The sequence below is a fragment of the Pseudomyrmex gracilis genome, unplaced genomic scaffold, assembly GCF_002006095.1.
Source record: "Pseudomyrmex gracilis isolate BER0280 unplaced genomic scaffold, ASM200609v1 scaffold_43, whole genome shotgun sequence".
In the NCBI taxonomy this organism is placed as follows: Eukaryota; Metazoa; Arthropoda; class Insecta; order Hymenoptera; family Formicidae; genus Pseudomyrmex; species Pseudomyrmex gracilis.
In genome coordinates this window covers 620,092-641,439 of record NW_018020627.1, presented here as the reverse complement: position 1 = coordinate 641,439, position 21,348 = coordinate 620,092, and the positions used below count along the sequence as shown (strand labels likewise).

The window sequence follows — 21,348 nt, the reverse complement described above, 5'->3', positions numbered from 1 at the left end:
AAAAATCGAAAAAAAAAACGCAAGAAACGAGACTCGCGCGCTCGTTTTGCAAACGCGTATGTAAATCCACATCGAGAATTCCGAGACTCTACTAAATAGGCTCGTCAATCGATGATGCGTGTGCAACAAAAAGAAAAGAGAGAAAAAGAAAAAAAAATAACAACAACAACGTCACGTGTGGGATCGCGATAGTGGGATTACGTTTCTCTTATTTTGTCAACATGCACGCGGATTAATTAACGGATCTTGCGGAAATGATTAAAGCGAGCGCGACTAAGAAAACTAATTGAGAAAAAAGCTGCGACGTAACATATGTATATTGTTTGAGGGTAGGTCACTAAATAATTCAAAGCATACTTAAAAAATCAACGCGAAAGCGTTTTTTTTATTATTAGCGTTAACTTGTGCACTTGTCGCAAGTGTATAAATTTACGTGGTTTGGTTAGATGACGCAAGCAACGGCTTGAACGCACTCGCGTTGATCGCACGTAGCGATTCCACGCTGGAATCGTGGTTATAAAATTAGTAAATGTAGCTAGCAAGCGACTAGTCTGCAAGCAACTACTACTCAGCAAGCGACTGAGTTCCGAGCAAGCAACTTGGATAAGCGCGACTTGTTCGGACCGCGAGCAACGACGAACTGTGTGCTAGGCTTGGAGACGACGCGTTACTTCCTCTCTTTGCTAGACGAATTTTCCGTTTTCGAAAGCGGAAGACTAGCGAATTTTAAAAATCGTCTAAAGGATAGGACGCCATCCTCGTCACCTGGCAGCCGCATGTTCGGATTTTTCTTAAAGAGTTTTTATTGTTCTAAAGCGTCGAACTACCATTTCGGCGCGCATAAATTATGCGAACATGTGGCTGCGCTCGCCGTTTTCTCAATGTTGAGTTTCTTCCGCAGAGAAATCGTCCGCGACAATTTTCCGTTGCAAACCCGAACATATATACACACAAAGCAATAAATTACAAATGACGTTCTTTCTTCACGACCGAGGTCGTAATTTATCGCGAAAATTATGTTTGATCGACGTCTAGCCCGTTATCGGGAGTTGTTAATTCAATAAACTCCTAATTTTAGAGAAGAGATAAAAGGGAACTGTTGCATGAGCGCGTAAACAAACGTGTAATTGCAAATAGATAAAATTCTTATCGACGTTATTTGCAATGTGCAATTGCACGAGTCCGAGTTAAACTCGCGGTCGGAGTTTAACTCGCTGCTGTGCACGCGATATGATGTTGTCGGCATTGCAACAGTCGACGAATCTATATACGCTCTCTTTCTCTCTCTCTCTCTCTCTCTCTCTCTCTCTCTCTCTCTCTCTCTCTTTCTCTCTGTCTCTCGCTATCTCGCGCGCGTATGTGGAAGAACGATGCAAAAGAAAGAAAAAAAGCGCCTGTCCCGCGTACGAGCGAGCTTTCTCGCCGTTTGCGCGAAAGCATTCGAGAAAAAAAGAAAGAGAGAGATATATATATATATGGAAGTAGAAATAATAATATTATATTCGCGCGAGAGAAAAAAAGAGTAAGCGCGCGCACACATGAGTTTTGACGTAATTGTATGGTGGCGGCGACGAGGTTCTGTGTGTTTTATGATCCATTCAACGATCCGTCTTGAAGCGCTCGTGCACGGGCCATTACTCGGATTTGCATTTTACGAGTGAACAGGCGGTGGCGAACGATAGATCTCGGCGGAAAAGAGAGGCGCGCAAATGGAATCGGACGGAGCGCGAGCGCGTTTACGTATTCATATGCTCCTTTCTGCACGCGGTAATTCCAATTTCTTCGTCAACCACCATTGGTCGGGCCGATCGGTATCCGCTCTCTGTCACGTTTAATTAACACCGCGCGTTTTACGGACCGTCCGAGCGCGAAAGGCCACTTTTATATTTCGCGAGAATCCTTCGAATTATTACACGAACGAACGGGAAGAGAGAGAGAGAGAGGGAGAGAGAGGAGCTAAGAACGCGACGCGAAAGAAATTAAAAGCGAATTTAACAACTCGGTGCGCGCGAAATGGCTAGAGGAAAGTGATGACGATCGGAATAACGATAACAATACTCGCGCGCGCGACTCGTTCCCTCCCTCGCGAGGATATGAAGTGGCGGCCTTTTACTTGGGGGACGTCAACCTGCGCGCCGGCTTTCTTCTTCACCGGAGGGTCGGAAACGATGAAGAATCTAAAGAGGAGGTTGAGGAGTTCGGAATCGCTGAAGGGGCGGGAGGGAGGGAGGGAGCGCATGCTACACTTTCCTTTCAAGCGGAGTGCATGTGCGCGCGCGACGACGCACGTTCAGGCAGGCCCTTCACGTCGTCGTTTTCGAAGATTTATTCGACGAGCAGAAGTTTACGAAGTTAATAAGAATTTTTTTTTTTTTTTTTTTTTAAGAACTTTTTTTACAAAATCGCAATTTTGAGGATTGTAAATAATAAACGAGAGCAAACGACGCTCGCGAGCGAGCGCTCGCTCGCGGCGGAAAGAAGCGAACGAGGAGAAGGGAAACGTACACGTAGCGACAGCGAAGGCGATGTACTTGAATTAACTTTGGGGTGTATTTCTAGCACTCTAGGTTTAGCTCCGGAACACTCACGGTATGTTATATGCTGGCGAAGACCCCGCAATTCTCCGCGAGTCTTCTTTCTCGCTCACTCGGAGCGCAGCGCGAATGACGATGAAGCGCGCGTTCTCTTATCACCTTCCCTTTTAATTAACGCATCCGATTTGATATCCGATAAGTATCCGCGATAACAAGAATGAGAGATGCGCGTGAATTCAAACCCGACCGACGTGGTATCTGCGCGATCGCAAATTCGCGATTGGATTTTCGAGAGTCCGCGGGCGATAACCGAGGCGCGATAAGAGAGGAGGCGCGCGAAAGGGGAGCGAGCGGCGGCTCCGCTTTGCGCGATATCGGAATCACCTGTTTCCGAACGTTGGCCCTTATCGATCGTAAATACAGGTGTGTTCTTGGGTGACCAAGTTGCAATAGAAGAGGCGGAATAGAAGAGACACGCGTGAAAAAAATAAAGTCAGAAGGAAAGAGAAAGAGAGAGAGAGAGAGAAAGAGAGATATGAGGACATGCGGCGTGTGTGTGATACGTGAACAAGTCGTGTCCTCGGGTGAGCATTCAGGTTTCGGTCGTTTGGGTGGCTGCCTGCCTGCCCGTGTTACCCGATGCCCCCTTCACCTTCACTGCACATATAAGGGCTTGCGAGCAGTCCCCACGCGCACGCACCAGCGCAAAAAATGCATACGCATACGATAACGGGGGTGCGTGCCTGAGGGCTATCCTTATGGGGCTTGGGGAGGCCATACAATACTTTAGTAACCCCGTAATACCTCCCCTGTTCAACGTAGCCGGTGCAGATAGTGGCTCCGGGAGAGTGTAAAGTCGCGCCTCTCCCTCTCACCTCCGCCGAGGTGAGTGTACATCAAGGGGGGAGTAAAGGGTTGGTTTAGCGGGAGGGACTGCATCAACAAAAGGGATACGACCAATATCTCACGTTTGTGTGCCAATTTATATCAAGCGCCGTCAATACCGGGTTAGGAGAAAAGGATGGCTTCTCTCTCCTCCCCGTGACGAGGGGAATTCGGTTACGATACGCTCCCGTGTCGCGCGCACGGAAATGTCCCGCTTTCGAGATCTGACTCGATGAATAAACGCGAGAGATAATATTTTTATTTTTCAACTATTTCCAGAGTTTTTCTCTTTTCGGTCGCAACGCGATGGCTCGCGTTGTGTCCTCGTTGCGTCACTCGATAGCGAGACGTGACGAGACCATCGAAAGATCTTTTCCTCGTGCGGTGCACGCGTTTATCTTTTTGATAAATTTTTTTTCTCCAACCAGGTAGTCGCAACGTTGCCAATATAATAACTGACGAAGTCGCTCTGTCAAACGTGGCGCGAGCATGTTTCGCCAGCCACATCAGGATTTATTATCGCGTAAAGGATTTCGGACGGAGGGTGGGCGTCCAATGAATAAATCACGATCGCGGTAAATAACGACGCTACCGGTAATTACCGGTAATTTCGCGGCGCACGATGGAGGGGTGTAGAAACGCGGCACCTCTCGCGAAGGGCCGCAAAAGGGGCAGGTTGGGAAACGAGCGGCGCCGCACGGTTAAACCTTCCCGCAAGGTGTATCGCTGGTGGGCACAATTAAAACAAGCAGTCAGAGAGCGCGCGGCTTTCGTGCCGATTCGGAATTCTGTTTAATCCCAGCCCGAGCGCGCAAATGGGGTGCATAAATCGCGCGGATGCCGAATATTCGGGCGCGCCGGCTTTCGCACCGAGGAGCCGCGTTGCACGGTGCAGTCGGGCCGTGCACAACGCACGCACGCACGCACGCACGACTCACGCACGCACGCACGCACGCACGCACGCACGCAACACGTATACACCGGCCCTCCTATTTATACCGCGAAATTCCCGGAAGGAGAAGGCAGATAGCATCGAACCACCGACACGTACGAAAGGAGGACCTACCCATAATTTTCCCCCGATTCGTAGACCGTTGTCGGCCACCACCGGCTGCACGCACATCCGCATTCAATCAAGCCGCGCGAAATTCGTTCTCTGCTTTGCTTTCTTTATCTTTCTTCCTCTCCCCGTTTGTCGCGTCACCTTGTCAGCGGAGGCCCCCCTTCTATTTCCTCGTCTTCGTTTCTTCCTCCGGGAGAGAGTCGGTCGACTATTCTCTTTCCTATCTTTTTTCTTTTGTCGTCCGAGCGGGAATGCACGCAGCACCGCTTCGGCTTTTCATTTTTCTCGCGCTTCGTCTCGTCGAGAAATTTTGTTTGGAGATGACGCGAGATATAAACGTGGTGTAACAATACAAAATTTGTAAATGTTACACATCATGGAAAAAAATATGTCCAGGTTTTTAATGTAAACTCGAAATTCAATCCTCATCCTCATTTGTTCGTTAGATGTTTGTAAAAAGTGAGGCGAGAATTATTCTCTGATGTGGAAGAAAAAAAAAACAAAAAAAAAAATTATAATTTTCAAGCTGTTACAAATTGACTAACAATTCCGCGCGGCGCGTCGGTTTTCTTCAGAGCGTTTTTATCTTCTGGCAAAGCAAATTAGCCCTTCAAGGCGACGCGAATTCGGTAATCGGCCGCGGGAATTCTGGGAAGATAATAATATTTGCCCCGATGGCAAATCAACCGTCCAGACGGCGGCCAGACAAGACAATGATAGATCAATCTTGCAAGTCTCGCACGCTCGGATGCGTGTCACGTCAGTCCGTTTCACCCGCTTCGCGACCTCACGATCGCGTTTTGCCAATGTCGGTCTGACTGACTTAGAAAAAAGTCATCCAATGACCAATGGCGATGTATTACAACCAACGGCCGTGACCGATTAAAATACACACAACCGCTTTCGAACGGTGTGTCTTCTTTCCGTCAAAATCGGTCGAGAGGTCTATGGTTGTGAACATCGGAAGTTTAGCGCGTGGATGATGATGATGATAATGATGATACACAACAGTCTCTTTTCGGTCTCTTTTCGTTTTACGGTAGATTTCCTAGGCGTTCAAGACGCCATCTTGTCATGATAAAAGACGCCGATGAGAAACAAAAAAAAGTATTTCTTTCAACATGCGAATAAAATATTTTTCTCCTAAATAAATAATATGTGTACTAATTAGTGTAACAAAAATGATTTCATAACTGTTTTTTTCAAAAATGTTTTTAATTAATGTAATTGTAAAAAGAATTTATATTTTACTGTATTTTATATTTTATTGCATATCTATAAATAAGTAAATATATTTACATACATATATACTTACTGTGAGTTATCAATTCATTTCCAACACTTCTAGCTAGAATATTTGTCAAGAGGGGGCAGTAGCAAACAGCACATCCTATCATATCCTCAAGAGTTTTGTGTTTTTCTAAAATTTTTTATATTCAATATTAAAGTAACATAAATAAAAATAAGAGAAAAAAAATATATTAAATTGTTCAGAAACCTCGTAGCGTTTTCCAATAGACATCATCGTGACAACATGTTCAAGATATCACGTAAATAAAAACATTGAACAGTATATTAGCATTTACGGAAGCTAAATTGTATGATTCGGTAGGATAAGTCTTTAAATTTCACTAAAAAAACGCTACGTACTTTTTGAATAACCTAATAATAACATAAAAGTGTTTAATGATTATTCGACAATCAAGAAGTTAATCAGATTTGAAATATCAAAGAGAATCGAGGAACGAATGAGAAATCGATTATCGGCTAATCGAAAGATATCGAATCACTACTTTGTTATTTATTTTTTGTATTTGAATGGCTGGTTTGCAATTTTGAATATAGCAAGGATGCTGATTTGAATATAGCGAGTATTAAATGTTAATTGTTATGTTAATTTTTATTTCAATTCTCCTGACAATTTTTAATTCTCCCAACAATGCTTAAAAACAATTATTAATATAAATATTTTACTCGGTATTTCAACATTTAAGATCCTGAGACAATAGAGAAAATATTAGAAATAGGAATTAAAAACAGAAGTTAAATGTAATGCACAATGCGAAAAAATAAAATATAACATATAAATATATATAAATATAGGCTGTATATCATGCATACCATGACATACTTCTTGTATTTATATGTTATATTTTATTTTTTGTCATTGTATAGTACAGTTAACTTTTATTTCTAAACTTCTCTTATTCCTAATATTTTCCCTATTGTGCTCAGGTCCTAACTCGCGTGCAATATTTCTCGAAATTTGACGAATATCGATAAATAATAAAACTCGAACTATCGAACGCCATATTCGATATATCGACCTTGGGACCAAATACTGACTGGTTGCTACTGCATATCGAGACGGAAATATATCGCTCGGCTGTGTTCTAAAATTTACCGCTACCAAAACTTCTATAGTTCACGTTCAGTATATTATACGTTTTCACTATATTGATAACAAATTTTTGAACACAGCCCTTGTTTCCTCATGGCCCTGTTCGCTTATTACTGGCAATATTGAAAAATCTATAGTATACGTGACATGAATCTATAGATTTTCAGTACTGCTAGTAAAAAACGAACGCAGTCCATGTTTGTGTCTGGTTTTGCGCGTCCATGACCCAAACCTTAGCAGAGAGAAAAAGAATCACAAAAGAAACATGCACAAATGTTGGTGACAGATGAGACAGCACATATACGATACACACGCGTGCTGTACGAGATGCAAATGACTTGAAAACCAAATACATCGACTATCACGTAAGTAGGCAATTGTAGCATTAAATTTGTGTCGTATCTTATTTATTCTGTTCCGTTTCGCGATTGAATCTGTCGTTGCAAAAAGGACATGACTCGCCATAGTTTTGCAAAATTAAATCAACATCGCCACGTGGTTTTACTTAGGGGAACGAGAATAACGATCGTGTAAAGATAATCTTTCCTTCCCGTTCTTTCTTTTTATTTCACTTTGACAAGCAGCTGTTTGATGCGTACGGAAGCTGGAAAAAATTCTCACCGAGAGCGTCCCATTTACGCGCTGTCTATACTTTTAATTCCAACACAAATCGATAACACACACACACACGTAAATATTTTAAATGCAAATAAACACTGTATTATTTAATTTTTATATTAATTTCAGAAGAGAGTAAATTTTCAAAACTTTTTTTTTGAAACATTCACTTCGACATTATGTGGGACGAAGGCCTGAATACTTTTATTTTGCCTACAATATCTACCATGATCGTCTTGGTGCTTACAATAAACTGCATTCGGAGTTTTCTGGGCAAACCACATATTCAACTCAGGGATGTTACAAAAAAGCACAATTGGAAGCTGATTACAGGAACAACTAAGGTATACTATTTCAAGAAATTTCTAGCACCTCAGTTTCCCGAAAGTAAGATATTTTCTTGTGTCTCTGCCAAACGTCGATTTTGCATAAATATTACATCGTGTGCATGTGTAATTTTTTTCTGTTACGCGTCAAAAACAATATTGACTCTCCGCATCTTGTTCTTCGTCTTTTTTCGTATTAGATCACAGCACTCGCGACATATGTGATTTAATCAGGAGACAGTTGGGTATTAATTGGTTAATTTGATTTTACATGTACAGGCATATTATTGTAGTATCTGTGAGGCTCTACTATTGAATCTCGACGGCCTTCTTTGCGACTCCTGTGGCGTGTGCGCGGATCGGAATTGCATAAAGCTCGCGGACAAGCGGCTGAAATGTAAGGCCGTAGTTATGAATAGCGATCAGCCAATGAAACACCATTGGATCAAAGGTGTGTGTGTTCGCCAACCTATCGAATGCGGAAATGTGATCAATTATCTCTTTACGATATTTTTCCTCCCGTCTCTTTTTCCCCTTAAACGTTTACCTTTTTGTCTCGAAAGGTAATTTACCACTTGTTGCTACGTGTTACATCTGTGAGGAAGAGTGCGACATAGATCCCGGCCTGATAGACTGGTGGTGTTGTTGGTGTCAGAGATGTGTTCACGATGCATGCAAATCCTCTCTCTCTGAAGTAATGATTGTCATGACGCTTCTTCATTCAGTCAGCAGATTGTTTTTTTGAAAGAGCTCACGTCTCTTCTCTTTCAGATCTGCGATTTTGGAAAGTTCAAACTGATGATTATTCCGCCGGGAAGCTTGGAAGTGATTAATCGACGCACCACAATGAGACGCTGGCTGCATCTTCGTTCGGTGATAGCACCGAAGTGGCCCAACTGGAATCCGATCATCGTTGTAGGTGAGCAGAAATAAAAATTTAGCAAAATTACGGGGAGAAAACAAAGTTAGATCGATGTGCAACTTCTTCTTCTTCTTCTTTCAGGAAACAGGAAATCTGGTAACAACGACGGCGGTCAGATTTTATCTCTGTTCAGAAGATTGTTGAATCCCGCACAGGTGGTAGATCTGGCGGAACGCGATCCGGTCGCTGCACTCGAGTGGTGTCGTCTGTTGGGAAAGACGCCGTCTACTATACTCGTAGCCGGCGGGGATGGGACAATCGCCTGGTTACTCAACACCGTTGACAAGCTCGAATTGGAGGTAAACTGTTTTTCTTTTCGATTCGCACACCAAGCGTTCGCACACGAAAGTATAGATAAAATGTTTTTATACGACACAGCCTGTTCCGTCTGTAGCAATAATTCCTTTGGGGACAGGCAACGATTTGTCCAGAGTGTTAGGATGGGGAAAGGCGCACGACTCGGATTTGGATCCTCTGGAAGTCTTGAACAAAATACAAACAGCGAAGAAAGTGATGCTCGACAGGTACGTAACGACATGGGTGACGCAAATGTATCTATTATTTTATAGTTCGAGTGGATCTACATACAAAGCAAAATTCACAGGTGGTCAGTGATGATAAAACCGTACGGCGGCCTGGGATTCAGAGGCGCGAATCGATCATTGTTCATGTACAATTACATAAGCGTGGGCGTGGACGCGCAAGTAACTCTGAATTTTCATCGTACAAGAGAGAGTCGATTTTATTTGTTCAGTCATAGGATATTTAACAAGGTACGTTTTTTCTCGTTCTAATCTAGCCGCTTGTCGTGTTTATCTTGAAAATTTCTTACACGAACGCGTGTCCCGCAGTTGTTGTACTTAGGTTTCGGCACGCAACAAGTTGTCGAGAGGGAGTGCAAGGATCTTGACAAAAGTTTGGAGGTCTATTTGGACGACAAGAAAGTGGAGTTACCTTCTATTGAAAGCGTGGTGATACTTAACATTCCGTCTTGGGCTGCCGGCGTAGATCTGTGGTCAATGGGAGCGGAAGGTTCTGTGTAATTAAAAAAAACTATATGCAAATAGATATGTTCTTTTGGCTGATTGTTTATATTGTTAACAGACGACGAAGATTTCGAGGTACAAAGTATTAACGATGGGAAGTTAGAAGTGGTGGCCCTTTACTCGTCATTCCACATGGCTCAGCTGCAAGTGGGTCTCTCGAAACCGCATCGGATAGGTCAAGCTAAAACTGTAAAGGTAAAGTTTCAACAAACAAAAAAAAAACGATTATCTATAATAGTGTATATAAAAATATTGTTCAATATATTTATTATTTAACACAAGTAAGAATTTAAAAATTATTATTAATAACATAAAATTATTACTTAATATTTAAATTATTATTTATCATACTTTTTACTTAGATAAAATTACTGCGGTCGTGCGCCATGCAAGTAGATGGCGAGCCGTGGCATCAACATCCCTGCGAATTCATTATAACTTATCGCAATCAAGCGTGTATGTTAATGAGCAACGATTTTTAAATACGCGTACATATACATCGCGCGCTCTTATTACTTATGTGGTGTGGAATCGTGTACACGCGCATTTGCACAAATGCATTTATTTATTATACGCTACCTGGCGGAAATTCTCCCAAACATTACACAGAAATGAAAATAATCTAGTCATTGTTGTTACAAAAGAATATATATATATATGTCTTTTATGATATTCTGTAGCCAATTTTCATAAGTCTGTGCTTTATTGATATGCGTTATTTATAATAAAAATATATATGTACATAAATAAAAGAACAAATAAAACTCAAATTCTCTTGAAGATGTGTTGTTGTCAATCAAAGATAACATAATTGCCGTAATATTTTACAAAATATATTATTTAATGTACATGTTATATTTTTAAAAACTTTCACATCAATCTACCGTTTTGGAGAAGAAATTCTCTTTTTCTACCATTCTATATAAAAAAATCTATTTAAACCGCGAAGAAAAGCGATTTTGACAGTTCGTCGTATACGTGGAAAAAATTAAAAACGTGACTACAATAAAGTCACGCGACTTTAGTCACGTGTTGGTTTTCTACTTCTCTCTCTCACTATTTTCCGAGTTTGATTTTCATGCATATCTGACATCTCTCATAAGTGTATTGTATGGTTTGTAAGACGTATATACTAGCTGTCATCGCGGGTCGGCTGTCGTAACAGGTTGTGTTCATTAACACATGTTAAAATAAAAATAATAATATTGTACGCGTAGCGCGCGCTTGTGTTGTGCTAGTTTCATTAAAAAAAGATTCGATTTACTGAAGTTTAAAAGTGACAGTCGCACAAACGTCACAAACATGGAAAATTTCGATAGCGTAAAACAGATAAAATTAATCAAGTTATGACGGAAGATCAAGTGCATTTTTTAATCATTTTGACTACTATTTGGGTTTTGCACGAGATGACTGTATTGATGAAAGACGGTGATTAAATTTTAGCTCAAGAAATGGAAAGAAATAAAATTAAGATAAACAGATTTTTATTAAATAAACGTAAAAACTTTGAGAAAAAGACGGAGAGAAAACAATTCAAAAAAGTAAAATGTGACTTTCCTGGTGTAAGTACATCTATACGTATATTTTCACAAGTAGCGTGTTTAAAAGTAAAATAATTTATTAAAACACAGTTATTATACAAATACGTGTGTAAAAATGATATACAGAAATTTACGACTAACTACTGTTAATTCTGCGTAAACGTAACACTCTCTTTTTTTGAGATGTCAGAAGGATTCTTTCTTGAAACAGAATCCGAACTGATCACATTTGTATCGAAGAATTTTGGCGAGTTGCGGCGGCCCGCAATAGAAAACGGTAATCTTTCCTTTCTTCTTGTCCTGAAGCTGCTTGAACACTTTATCCCAATTAGGGCGACCGGCGTTCGTTCTGGTTTTCAAGCCTGTGATGAGATCCCGCTTTTCCTATAACCAACAAAATGGAAATCAGACAATAATGAGAATCGACGAAAACCAAAGTTATTTTACCAACCTTCTCGTGCAGAAGATCAAGCGCCAGTTGCAAGCCGACCGCTTTCATGTCGTTCTTTTGCAACGCGCTCGTTATGTACATGTGCATCTCGAGAAACCGTTCCATCGTGACGCCCAATTCGGCCTGTTCCATTTCAAGTTGCGACAGCAGATTCACAAACCATTCGAACGAACGTTGATCCCGATTGATCCAAAAGAAGTCCACCTGTAAACAGTTTCGCGATACATTGACGCAAAAATAGATTTTATCCCACGATAAAAAAAAAAAGATACAATCGGAAATGGACGTTTGTAGGACGCACAAATGTGTATTTACTTTGCGCAAATTCATTACGGTCGGAGGAATCTCGCTGGCCCAAGAGAACGAGCACTTCGGACAGGTGTGTCTGGCTTTCCAGTATCGATGCATAATCGACTGGAGTATCGAGGCGAAAGGTGTGACGCCGATTCCCGTGGCGATTAAAACAGCGTGTTGCGCGCGAAAGATGTGACTTGACGGCGCTCCGTAAGGACCGTCCAGGAAAATCTACAAAATTAGGCAATTGCTTAAGATCGTTGAGAAGAGAGAAAGAGAGAGAAAGAGAAAAAACTCTGAAAAACTCTCGGAAAAAATAACCTCCAACGGTTTGCCCACGGGATAATTTATAGGGGGACGAGGAGAGTCCAAGGACTTCAAATCTATGCTCTCGGTCTCGCCGAACTCCTTCTCCAATCTTCCCTCTTCCGCTGCGATCTGCATGCCGATCGGCGTGGTCGGCGTCGTCGCCTCGTCTCCCCTCGCGTTTGACGCTGCGCAACGATTTTAAAACTACTTATCACAAATTAAAAAATTGCAGTTTTATAAAATTTTGTGTGGACATTTTTTTTTTATTGTCTTTCGATCCACGTGATTTATTTTTACCAGCGTTCGGCGACGCGACGATTTCGTAATCGCATGTTTCCAGACTGGGCGTTTTGAAGGCGATGATGGTCGGTTTCGTTCGCATGTAACGGAAACTCTGGGCCAGCGACTTGTTCTGCGGACTCAAGTAAGCCAACCCCAGCGACTTCAATCGCGCTCGTCTCATCTGACACTCGTCGAAACTCCGCTCCGATTCCGATCTCATGTAGTCGCGAAGTCTGCGTTCCCGCAAAAAAAAAAAAAAAGAAAAATTTAACCTTCCCAACCTGATCTCGCAACTATCGAGCAGCTAAATAGACTTGTGTGTGATTGTTTCTTACTAAAGTTTTAATTTAAAGAAAAGCTAGAAATCAAGAAATATTGATAGTAAAAACAAGTAAAATGATTCGAACGGCGCTTGGGAAGGTCAAAACAATATCACGAGAACAAATCGCGCAAACCAGCAATAAATTTCTTATGTAAATTCTCCACTCACGCCCTGAGACGTTCCTTCTTCTTGGTTTTTGTCTGCATGTCGGGCATCGAGTGCGACTTTTCGAGCGGCATTTTGCTGCCGAGGAGCAACTGGTTCAGTCTCCTGTCTCGTTTCGCCGTCACGTCCGTCCATCCTTTATTCATTTCCGACATACCTGTCGGTCAAATTCACACACAATTCAGAAACACGAACACAAAATCGTGTTTCAAAACACGTTGATATTTTTTCAAAAAGAAAAAAAAATCTTACTTTCCGGAGTTTTCAAGAATACAGATTGATTGGTAACGGGCGTGTGCGCGGGAGACATCGTCTTCGACAGATCGGACGTGAACGCGGGATTGTCAAGACCGCTGTGTGTCACGGATCCCGGCGAGGCTTTCTGCGTCACGATAACGGGCGGTGTTTTTCTACCCAGAATTCTGTAATCACATCGAAACACGTTCCGAACGTCACAAAATCACTTCGCTGTGCGTTTCAAATCTTTACACAACCGGACTTACGATTTCCTTTGCTGAACGGTAACGCAGTTCTCGATCGGTAGAATGTCGCCACGGTGAAGTTTGATCTGTTCCTTCTCGAAGTACGAATACAAACTGTTGGTCCACTCGCCAACTGCTCGGATGTGCAACCACATGTAATCTGCGAAACGAAAAATATATTCGTGATTAAAAAAAACTACAATGACGTGATCGAAAACGTAAAAATGATGAGAGAGATCTCAGCTCACCCTCTTGTTCCGGAGCGCTGCTGACGGTAAAAGGATGCCACTCGTACCGCGCGATCACCGGGATGTTGACGAACACGTAATCCCCCGGATGGAAGTGAAAATGGGGCGGTCTCTTGATGACCAGATGCGTGACCTTCGACGGTAACAGAAGACCGGAACTTATGTACGTCTTTCCACGCTGAGAGCGTAGCCACATCAATCGACGAATCTTTTCTACCAGATATATGATCCCGGGTCCGACGAACCATTTCCAGAAGTTCGGGCCGTGAAAGATCGCCAGAATCCAGAACGGTATGTAAAGCAGATGAGACCAGTAAAATATCTGAAAATAGAAAAATTTTTTTTTAACGCAACTTGCAAAGATCGTAAATGTGAGAAACTGTGCAATTTTCCAAACAGAAAGTAATAGTGCACCGTAAATACCTCGAAGCAACCCCCACGCCGTACAAACGGCATTGAACAAACAGTCATAATGACGAGTATAACGAGCAGTATCACTCCCGTTGGATACGCAGTACCTGCCACCAATCCAAAATATCCAGGTCGAGCGGTCAACAACCATTCGGACATGGTGTAATTCCCGCTGTTCATTCTTTCGTCCTTTATTATTACCGTACCTATAAAAATTGCGCAACTAGAATATAATATAAATTTAAGATCAGGAATTAAATTAAATTTTTAAGAAAATGTTAAATTTTAAAAATAGTAATAAAATTATTTTACGTAAAGAATATCGTGAATTTTTAAACAAGCAAATACCGCAATAAACGAGATGCATCAGGGTGTGTATGAGGCTGAAAACCCCGATTAACACACCAGCCATTTTATGAAGGTAAATATGATGATCTAAGGGCAGGACCGAGTTGAAACCGTGGGTTCGTAAAAACGTGATGCACTGGCGCAGCATCAAAACCAAAATGAACGTGCAGTCGAAGTTCAAACATTGGCCTGAGAAATAAATAATTTTTACAACATTGATCGAGCAAAGAGAGAGAGAGAGAGTGAATGTTTTTGTTTTTTAATATTTTAATTTTCTTCTCCTACCGCATGCACGAGCGATCATCACGTAGCCGCTATAGTGTCGATATTCGTAGAGACGAGATATGAAGAGAGCGACGTTGATTAAAATGAAGATCGAAATGAAGGTGATGTAAACGTAATTGTTCTTCATGTACGGCTTCGTTAGTTGATACGGACGAAGGGACGTGAGCGCTGCCAGTGTAGAGGCCTGCTTTGGTTTCGGTTGCGGCGGTACCAGCCATCGATCTATGCTGCGATGATTACGATTTTATTTTTTCTAGTTTTCTACGCGCGGCATATCCGACTGTAATTATGTATTTTTATTAAAATTTATCACGTTGTTCTATTTGTCCACACCTGATCGAGAGATTTTCCAACAGACCCTCGTGTTTCTCCAACTGCCTTTTCAAGGCCTCGAAGGTGATCGCTCCTCTATTGCCCTGATCGGCATCCTCGAAGAGCGCGATCGTCAGGTCCTCAATCTGCTCGTCGCTGAACTTCATCCCATTTTCTTCCATGCAAGCTCTCATCACGTGTTCCAACTCGCGAAGTTGTATCAGTCCGTCACCTTTTTGTCGTTTCGAAACAGAAGCAGAATTACTGAAGATGTGTGTTCAAAACCAACTATTGCCAAAATCTGCAAAACAGTTTGTTTTTTAAATACCGTCGATGTCATAAACTTTGAAGAGGAATCTAATCTTATCGTCCGACGATTTCCCGGCAAATTCGTTCATGGCGTCGAGAAATTCTTGAAGGGATATCGTGCCGGAATTATCTCTGTCGAATATTTGGAAGACCCTTTCGGTGAAGAACGGCTGAAGGTAGTTTAAAACAAATTAACACACAGAGGCAAAATTTGAAAAAACCAAAATTCAAGTTTCCGCTCTGACAAGCGACAACAAAAAATTCGCTCACGTTCTTCGAGATAACGATCTTCTTGAATTCTTCGCGCCGTATCTCCCTCTCGTTTCCAACGGTCTGTTTGAATATCTTTTCCAGCCACTCGAGATTTTTTTTATCAAAGCCCGCTGGTGGCCTGACGCAAAATTTTATTTGATTATTGAAAAATTAACAAAAGTAAAAAAAAATTTATAGAAAATTCAAAACACACGCGAAAAGTTTTCGCTGGTTTTGCACAGCAAGCACGGTATATTACCTGGTGCTACTCACGCTCGATATGAACTCCATGATCTGGGCGGATGTGATGTATCCCGAATTTTCTTGATCGATCAATCGGAACAACTTGTCGACGATCTGCAACAAAGAGAACGAGATGGAATACCAACACGTGTCGAACTCTCGTCAACGCGACTGAAGTTGGAAACAATTTCCTTCTCGATATTCCGTCTAACAATTAGCATTTATCTACGATTACCTTCTTTTACGTACATTCTCTTTCGCGACGACAATAAATCGTCGTTCGGACGTTCATTTTTGCATTAATTAATTCGTCCAGTTACGCGTCTCGTTTATACTCACTCCTTTGGTGTAGAAAATCTGCTGGAAACTGGAGAAGCTCACTGGATTCTCGCCGCACAGCACGTACGCCACGCTTTCTATCTGATCGATAAAATCCTTTTGCTTCTCGTTTCTGAAAAAAAAAAAAAACAGATGACAGTTTAATTAATTAAATTATTAAAGAGAAGCTCGTCGATATGTAAGTAACGAGAAATTTCTTTTATATTTCTTACATCAACCTTCCCCTCATGAATTCGATCCATTCCTCCTGCTTCAGCAACTCGTCGCGATCTTGATCGAAAAGGATAAACAGTTTTCCAAGGATCACCTGAAAAACAAAAAAAAAAAAAACATCCACGAACGTAAAAGTCGACGCGCGGGTGTGTGCATATGACAAATAAATATCTAGGACACGCGAGGAAGAAAAGAATATTGCGGCTGATAAAACCGATTTGTTAAGATTCTAGCCTCGGGTGTACATAAACGATAAACGTCAATTTTGTTACGATCGATATGACACGCATCGATCACCATTAGTGTAGATCTCGCCATGTGGCGGCGGTCTCTCGCTCTCGATCGTGAGAAGAAACGGGTCAATGTCGTAAGAGCTTCCTCGCGCAGCGCGATCCCAAGAAACACGAACACGTTCTAGCGTGACGCGCGAAAAAGTGTGAGTGTAAAAATTCATTTTTAAACAAATAGAAAGAGAAAATACAAAAAGAATTTTGTTTCGTATTTAATTTGACGAGATGTATAAAACTGCAATTTAAAACACGACGCTGTTAGTGACTAATCCGTGTCTGGCTTCTAAAATAAGCGATGCGACAGAACGTCCGATATCTCCTGGCGATCAATCAAATATTGTTGCGTTTCTCTCGCACATCGCGAAAACAACACAAAGAACGATAATCGTCGCGATCGTAGTGAGTAATTACGTTAGCCGGATGCAACAATCTGAACAAAAAGGAACTGATTGACATTGACTGCTACCAACTGTTAGAAACGCATGTAAAACATTTGAAATTGTCATCCAGGTTTCTACGTAATTAATTAGACGTAACTTTAGAGACGTAATTTGACGTTGCGATGTAAAACCTGTGTTTTATGTTTAGTACGTTTGCAAAGTGCGATTTAAGAAACATGAACGTCACAAAATTGCAAATTTTGCGATCGATAATGACAGACGATATCGCATCGCCGATTGGTGCCGATGGCGGTTAAGGGGTTAATGGATGGTTTTTAGTAAACGAGGTGTCGGTTTCAGCGCTCTACGATTGGTCTCTCCGATCGATCCCGAGAGACGCTCGGGGCATCAAGGCCTCGCGCCAGCGGCGATCGGCCACCTTGATCGAAAACCGAGAAGGGACCCTGGATAGAGAGTCCCCTTCGATCGTATCGTCACCTCGCTCTGCCTCGGGGTCTACTTTTCCTACGCGCATTCTTGCACGTTGTGTCGATCATGATCTCACAAAGGAGACGATTGTCCGATTACAGAAACAAAAAAAAAAAAAGAATGGAAACGACGCGAGATCCGATGTCGAAAATGCTTCAATTCCGATGAAGCGATTGCGAAAGACGCGCTGATTCCATTTCGGAGCGATATAAATTTTATTTTACAAAATCGCTATTAAATTTTACACAAACAATTTGCTACTATAGCAATTGTTTATTTGGCGAATATTAAAAATTTTCCATTTTTATTTAATTTTCTTGTTTCTTTATAAACAATTATGAAAAAATTTATAAATAATAAAATTTAAAACTTTTCAAATTTATTATCATTTTTCGTATATTTTGTTGTTTTTGTAAAGTGATAAATATAGACATGTCGCACTTGCATTGCGCAATGAAAATCGACGGCATATTCTGTCAGAATGTGAAATGATTAACTACAGATGCTTTTTTAATCTCACAGAGCGCCATTGTACGTATGCAAATTTTTTTCTCCGGCTCTTTGCATAACAAGAGAAAAAACATTTAACGACTGGACGTATTCTCTCGAATAAATGTGTTTATATTTTGCAATTAAGCGAAATGTGTATGAATAAAAAAAATACACACGCATATCCTACGACCTATATATTTGCGTTCTATCTGCGTTTTCGACTGAATTTTAGAGTAAAAATCTAAACTAATAAATTCGCAACAGGTTATCTATACCAATCTCGTGTCTAAAAGCACTTTACCGGTATTCTTTCTTTTGACAGGCTGACTGTTAAATAATTCATTTATTAGTTAAAAAAACTCACACCGAGTTCTTGCATTTCAAGGTTTTACTTTCTTTTTGACGTCGTACGAGTGCAATTGAAATCGTAACTTTTCGCGATTTTGATTACCAATTGCGACCGTTTCGATTGACAAGTCGGAACCATTTAAATGCAAATAAATTATCCAAACCGCAAGAGGCAATTCGAAACTCTGTAAACGCTCTCTTAAGAAGAACCGTAATTGCTCAACGAGCCGATATTCCCCTCCGGGTGGTGATGTAATTTTGAGGCTTCGTGCCTAGTGCGTGCCACGCGAGCCGTTTTTTCTTTTTTTCTTCGTGAAAGAAAGCGATACACAAGCCTCATAATTACAATACCTGTAATTCTTCTTCACGGTCGCTTTAAGAAAACACCCGGATTCCCGAAAACTGCGGCGGACAGACTTGTTGTTGACTATCAACATTTTTTTGCTTCTTATGCAAAAAAAAAGCCTCTCTTCTCGAGGGAACAACAGCGAATCGTGTTTTTGTGTCGCGTCTCAGATAAATTTTCCGCAAAAAAGTACTTTACGTTTTGCTCGCTTTAATCCCGACCGCAGGTGGTTTTTCTTCAAAACCGTATCTATATAACCAATTAACCAAGACTTTATTTTTTTTTTTTTTTAATCTGTATATGGTGTTTTTATGAACGCGCGCGCGTCATCAGACGATGTAAGCCGCCTTTGACCGTATTTTCCCTTTTTCTCTTCTTCGTTCGAACCTTAAAGTCTCGCCGACTTAATGATTTTTCTTTTTTTTTTCTTGCATCCGGTAATAATCGCTCTCTTATTATGAGACGCGGCCACTTCGTACTTTTTTTTTACGTGTCGGAAATACGGAACGCGTATACGAAACGTTGCAAAACTCTCTCTCTCGAATGGGCAAAAAAACGCTCGTAAAATTTAATACGCGCCACATAAAATTGAAATTGCCGTTTGTATTCTCGTATTTTACGAATAAAAGCGGTCGTTTTCTGTCTTGTCAGAGGAACCTCCTGACGACTTTATCCGTGGTTACGTCTGTGTTTGTGTGTGTTTTGAAAAAAAAATACATATACATATGTATATGTACATATCAACGTTTTACGCGTGTATTTACATATTTACTCTTTGTGACTTTTAATTCTCACTTTCTCTTATTTACATACGCATTAATTTACACACGCACTTGATTTTGAAAGAATCTTCTAAAGGCGTCCTTGCCGTAACGCCCGGATCCCTCCTCCCGCAATAGCTCTTTGCACTCCTTCAGGATGGCGGTTCTTCTTCTCTCGATTAGACACTCCTCCTCCATGCAGCTGATGTTCTCGTCCATATTGAGACACTTTTGATGATTACGGATTCCGCGAAGAAGAAGAAAAACGAAGAAACAAACTCACAGTCGCTTCGACAAGTCATTTCACGAGATCAACAGAATTATTTCCGACATTTGTCGCGCGTTCTCGTAGTAGTTCCGTTTGTTTATTTTGACGAGAAAATGAACGATCGAAACTTAACACACGCAGATCTCTCTTCGATTTGCAAAAATTGAGTTAAAATTAAAAATGCAAATGAAAAGAAAATATTATTCTACTTTCTTGATTTAACTACAAAGTTTCTCCGCGCTTCTACGATTCACCTTGTATCGATGCGAGATTCGCGGAAACTCAGCTGTATACAATGTAATGAAGTAAATACACGTTTGCCCAGTTACTATATGAGGCGCGTGTCGTGCGCGGCTGCCTTTTCATCAATTTTCCCTGGTCACGGAACAGTGACTCGAGGCGGGTTCTACACGCGCCCAAATAAGACCAGTTTCGAACTTAGAAGATCAGATATCAGAGCGAAACCTGTCATCGTTTCCGCGACGACATTTCGTCCGGCTGAATAATTCGTTGCGTAATTCACAGCCCTCGGTGCTCAGAAACGAAAAAAAAAAAAAAAAAAAAAAACATGCGTAAAACCGCAGGTGAACGTGCGCGAACGAGAAGAAACTCACTTATCGCACATGTATCAAAAGCGAGCGTCAAATTGCCGCGTCAACGTGTCTCGGCGTTACTGAGAGAAGTCCTGAATGAAAATCATCCTCGGGCATCAACGAACCGGCGAATCTCGTCGGTTCAAGCGCGATGTTAGGTGGCGGTAAATACTCGCGTTAAATCGCGACGAACGACACACGGGAAAGAGAAAAGGAGACAGACCGATGGTTTGTGCTATCGATTCAGATCGTGTGGGGATAGAGGAGAGACGAACAACCTTTCACTTTTTGACATGCTCTTGGTTCCTTCTTCTCTTTCCCTCTCTCTATTGCACGCGTGTTCTCTCTCTTTTTTCTTTCTCTGTCTCTCTTCATCTCTCTCTCTCTCTCTCGTTTCTGACGACCGAAATATATGGACCGGATATGTTATCTCTCGTATAAATTTGCGGAGAAACGAGTTTCGTTCCACGAGGGCTCCGGTTTAAATTCCTCTTTTTCCCAAATGTCAAATATGAATTTTCGCAGTTGTCTTGCACCTTAATTGCGACACGAGATTGCAAATTTTTCGCAGACGTTTTATCTTTATCGGATCTCGCATTAATATTCAATGCACGGCTCGGACCTGCGGCCGAACATTCGTTTCAATCCTCAATTGGATAAAAATTAACTTGTTCACAAATTTATGCATATTTAATTTATCCACTTAAATTTATATTACATGTGAAAATGTAATAAATAAAAAAATGTAAATACATTGGATTACCAGTGAAGAATTGAATT

General features: G+C 41.3%; 2 protein-coding genes across 4 annotated transcripts; one reads left to right on the top strand and one right to left on the bottom strand.

The window, feature by feature from the left end:
- The first annotated feature begins 7,068 nt into the window (after positions 1-7,068).
- Positions 7,069-10,563, top strand: LOC109853086 (diacylglycerol kinase epsilon). Of its 3 annotated transcripts, none has more exons than XM_020424830.1 (11): positions 7,069-7,248; positions 7,634-7,845; positions 8,107-8,278; positions 8,391-8,521; positions 8,599-8,746; positions 8,831-9,048; positions 9,128-9,273; positions 9,354-9,522; positions 9,601-9,781; positions 9,854-9,990; positions 10,158-10,563. In XM_020424830.1, exons 2-11 carry the CDS (start codon positions 7,681-7,683, stop codon positions 10,275-10,277), a joined length of 1,587 nt encoding a protein of 528 aa, XP_020280419.1. In that variant the 5' UTR covers positions 7,069-7,248; positions 7,634-7,680; the 3' UTR covers positions 10,278-10,563. The 3 variants fall into 3 exon arrangements, with proteins under 3 accessions (XP_020280419.1, XP_020280418.1, XP_020280420.1); XM_020424829.1 differs by having other exon boundaries at positions 7,631-7,845; XM_020424831.1 differs by lacking the exon at positions 7,069-7,248 and having other exon boundaries at positions 7,770-7,845; positions 8,121-8,278.
- Positions 10,564-11,426: 863 nt separating this feature from the next.
- Positions 11,427-20,670, bottom strand: LOC109853098 (NADPH oxidase 5). The gene is made up of 19 exons (XM_020424852.1): positions 19,780-20,670; positions 16,601-16,695; positions 16,389-16,500; positions 16,066-16,163; positions 15,825-15,945; positions 15,574-15,724; positions 15,267-15,477; positions 14,934-15,160; positions 14,649-14,837; positions 14,313-14,506; positions 13,890-14,211; positions 13,663-13,801; positions 13,412-13,581; positions 13,163-13,316; positions 12,688-12,905; positions 12,403-12,575; positions 12,103-12,312; positions 11,788-11,991; positions 11,427-11,720 (listed from the first exon to the last, which is right to left on the bottom strand). Exons 1-19 carry the CDS (start codon positions 19,924-19,926, stop codon positions 11,523-11,525), a joined length of 3,333 nt encoding a protein of 1,110 aa, XP_020280441.1. The 5' UTR covers positions 19,927-20,670; the 3' UTR covers positions 11,427-11,522.
- Between the last annotated feature and the right edge of the window lie 678 nt (positions 20,671-21,348).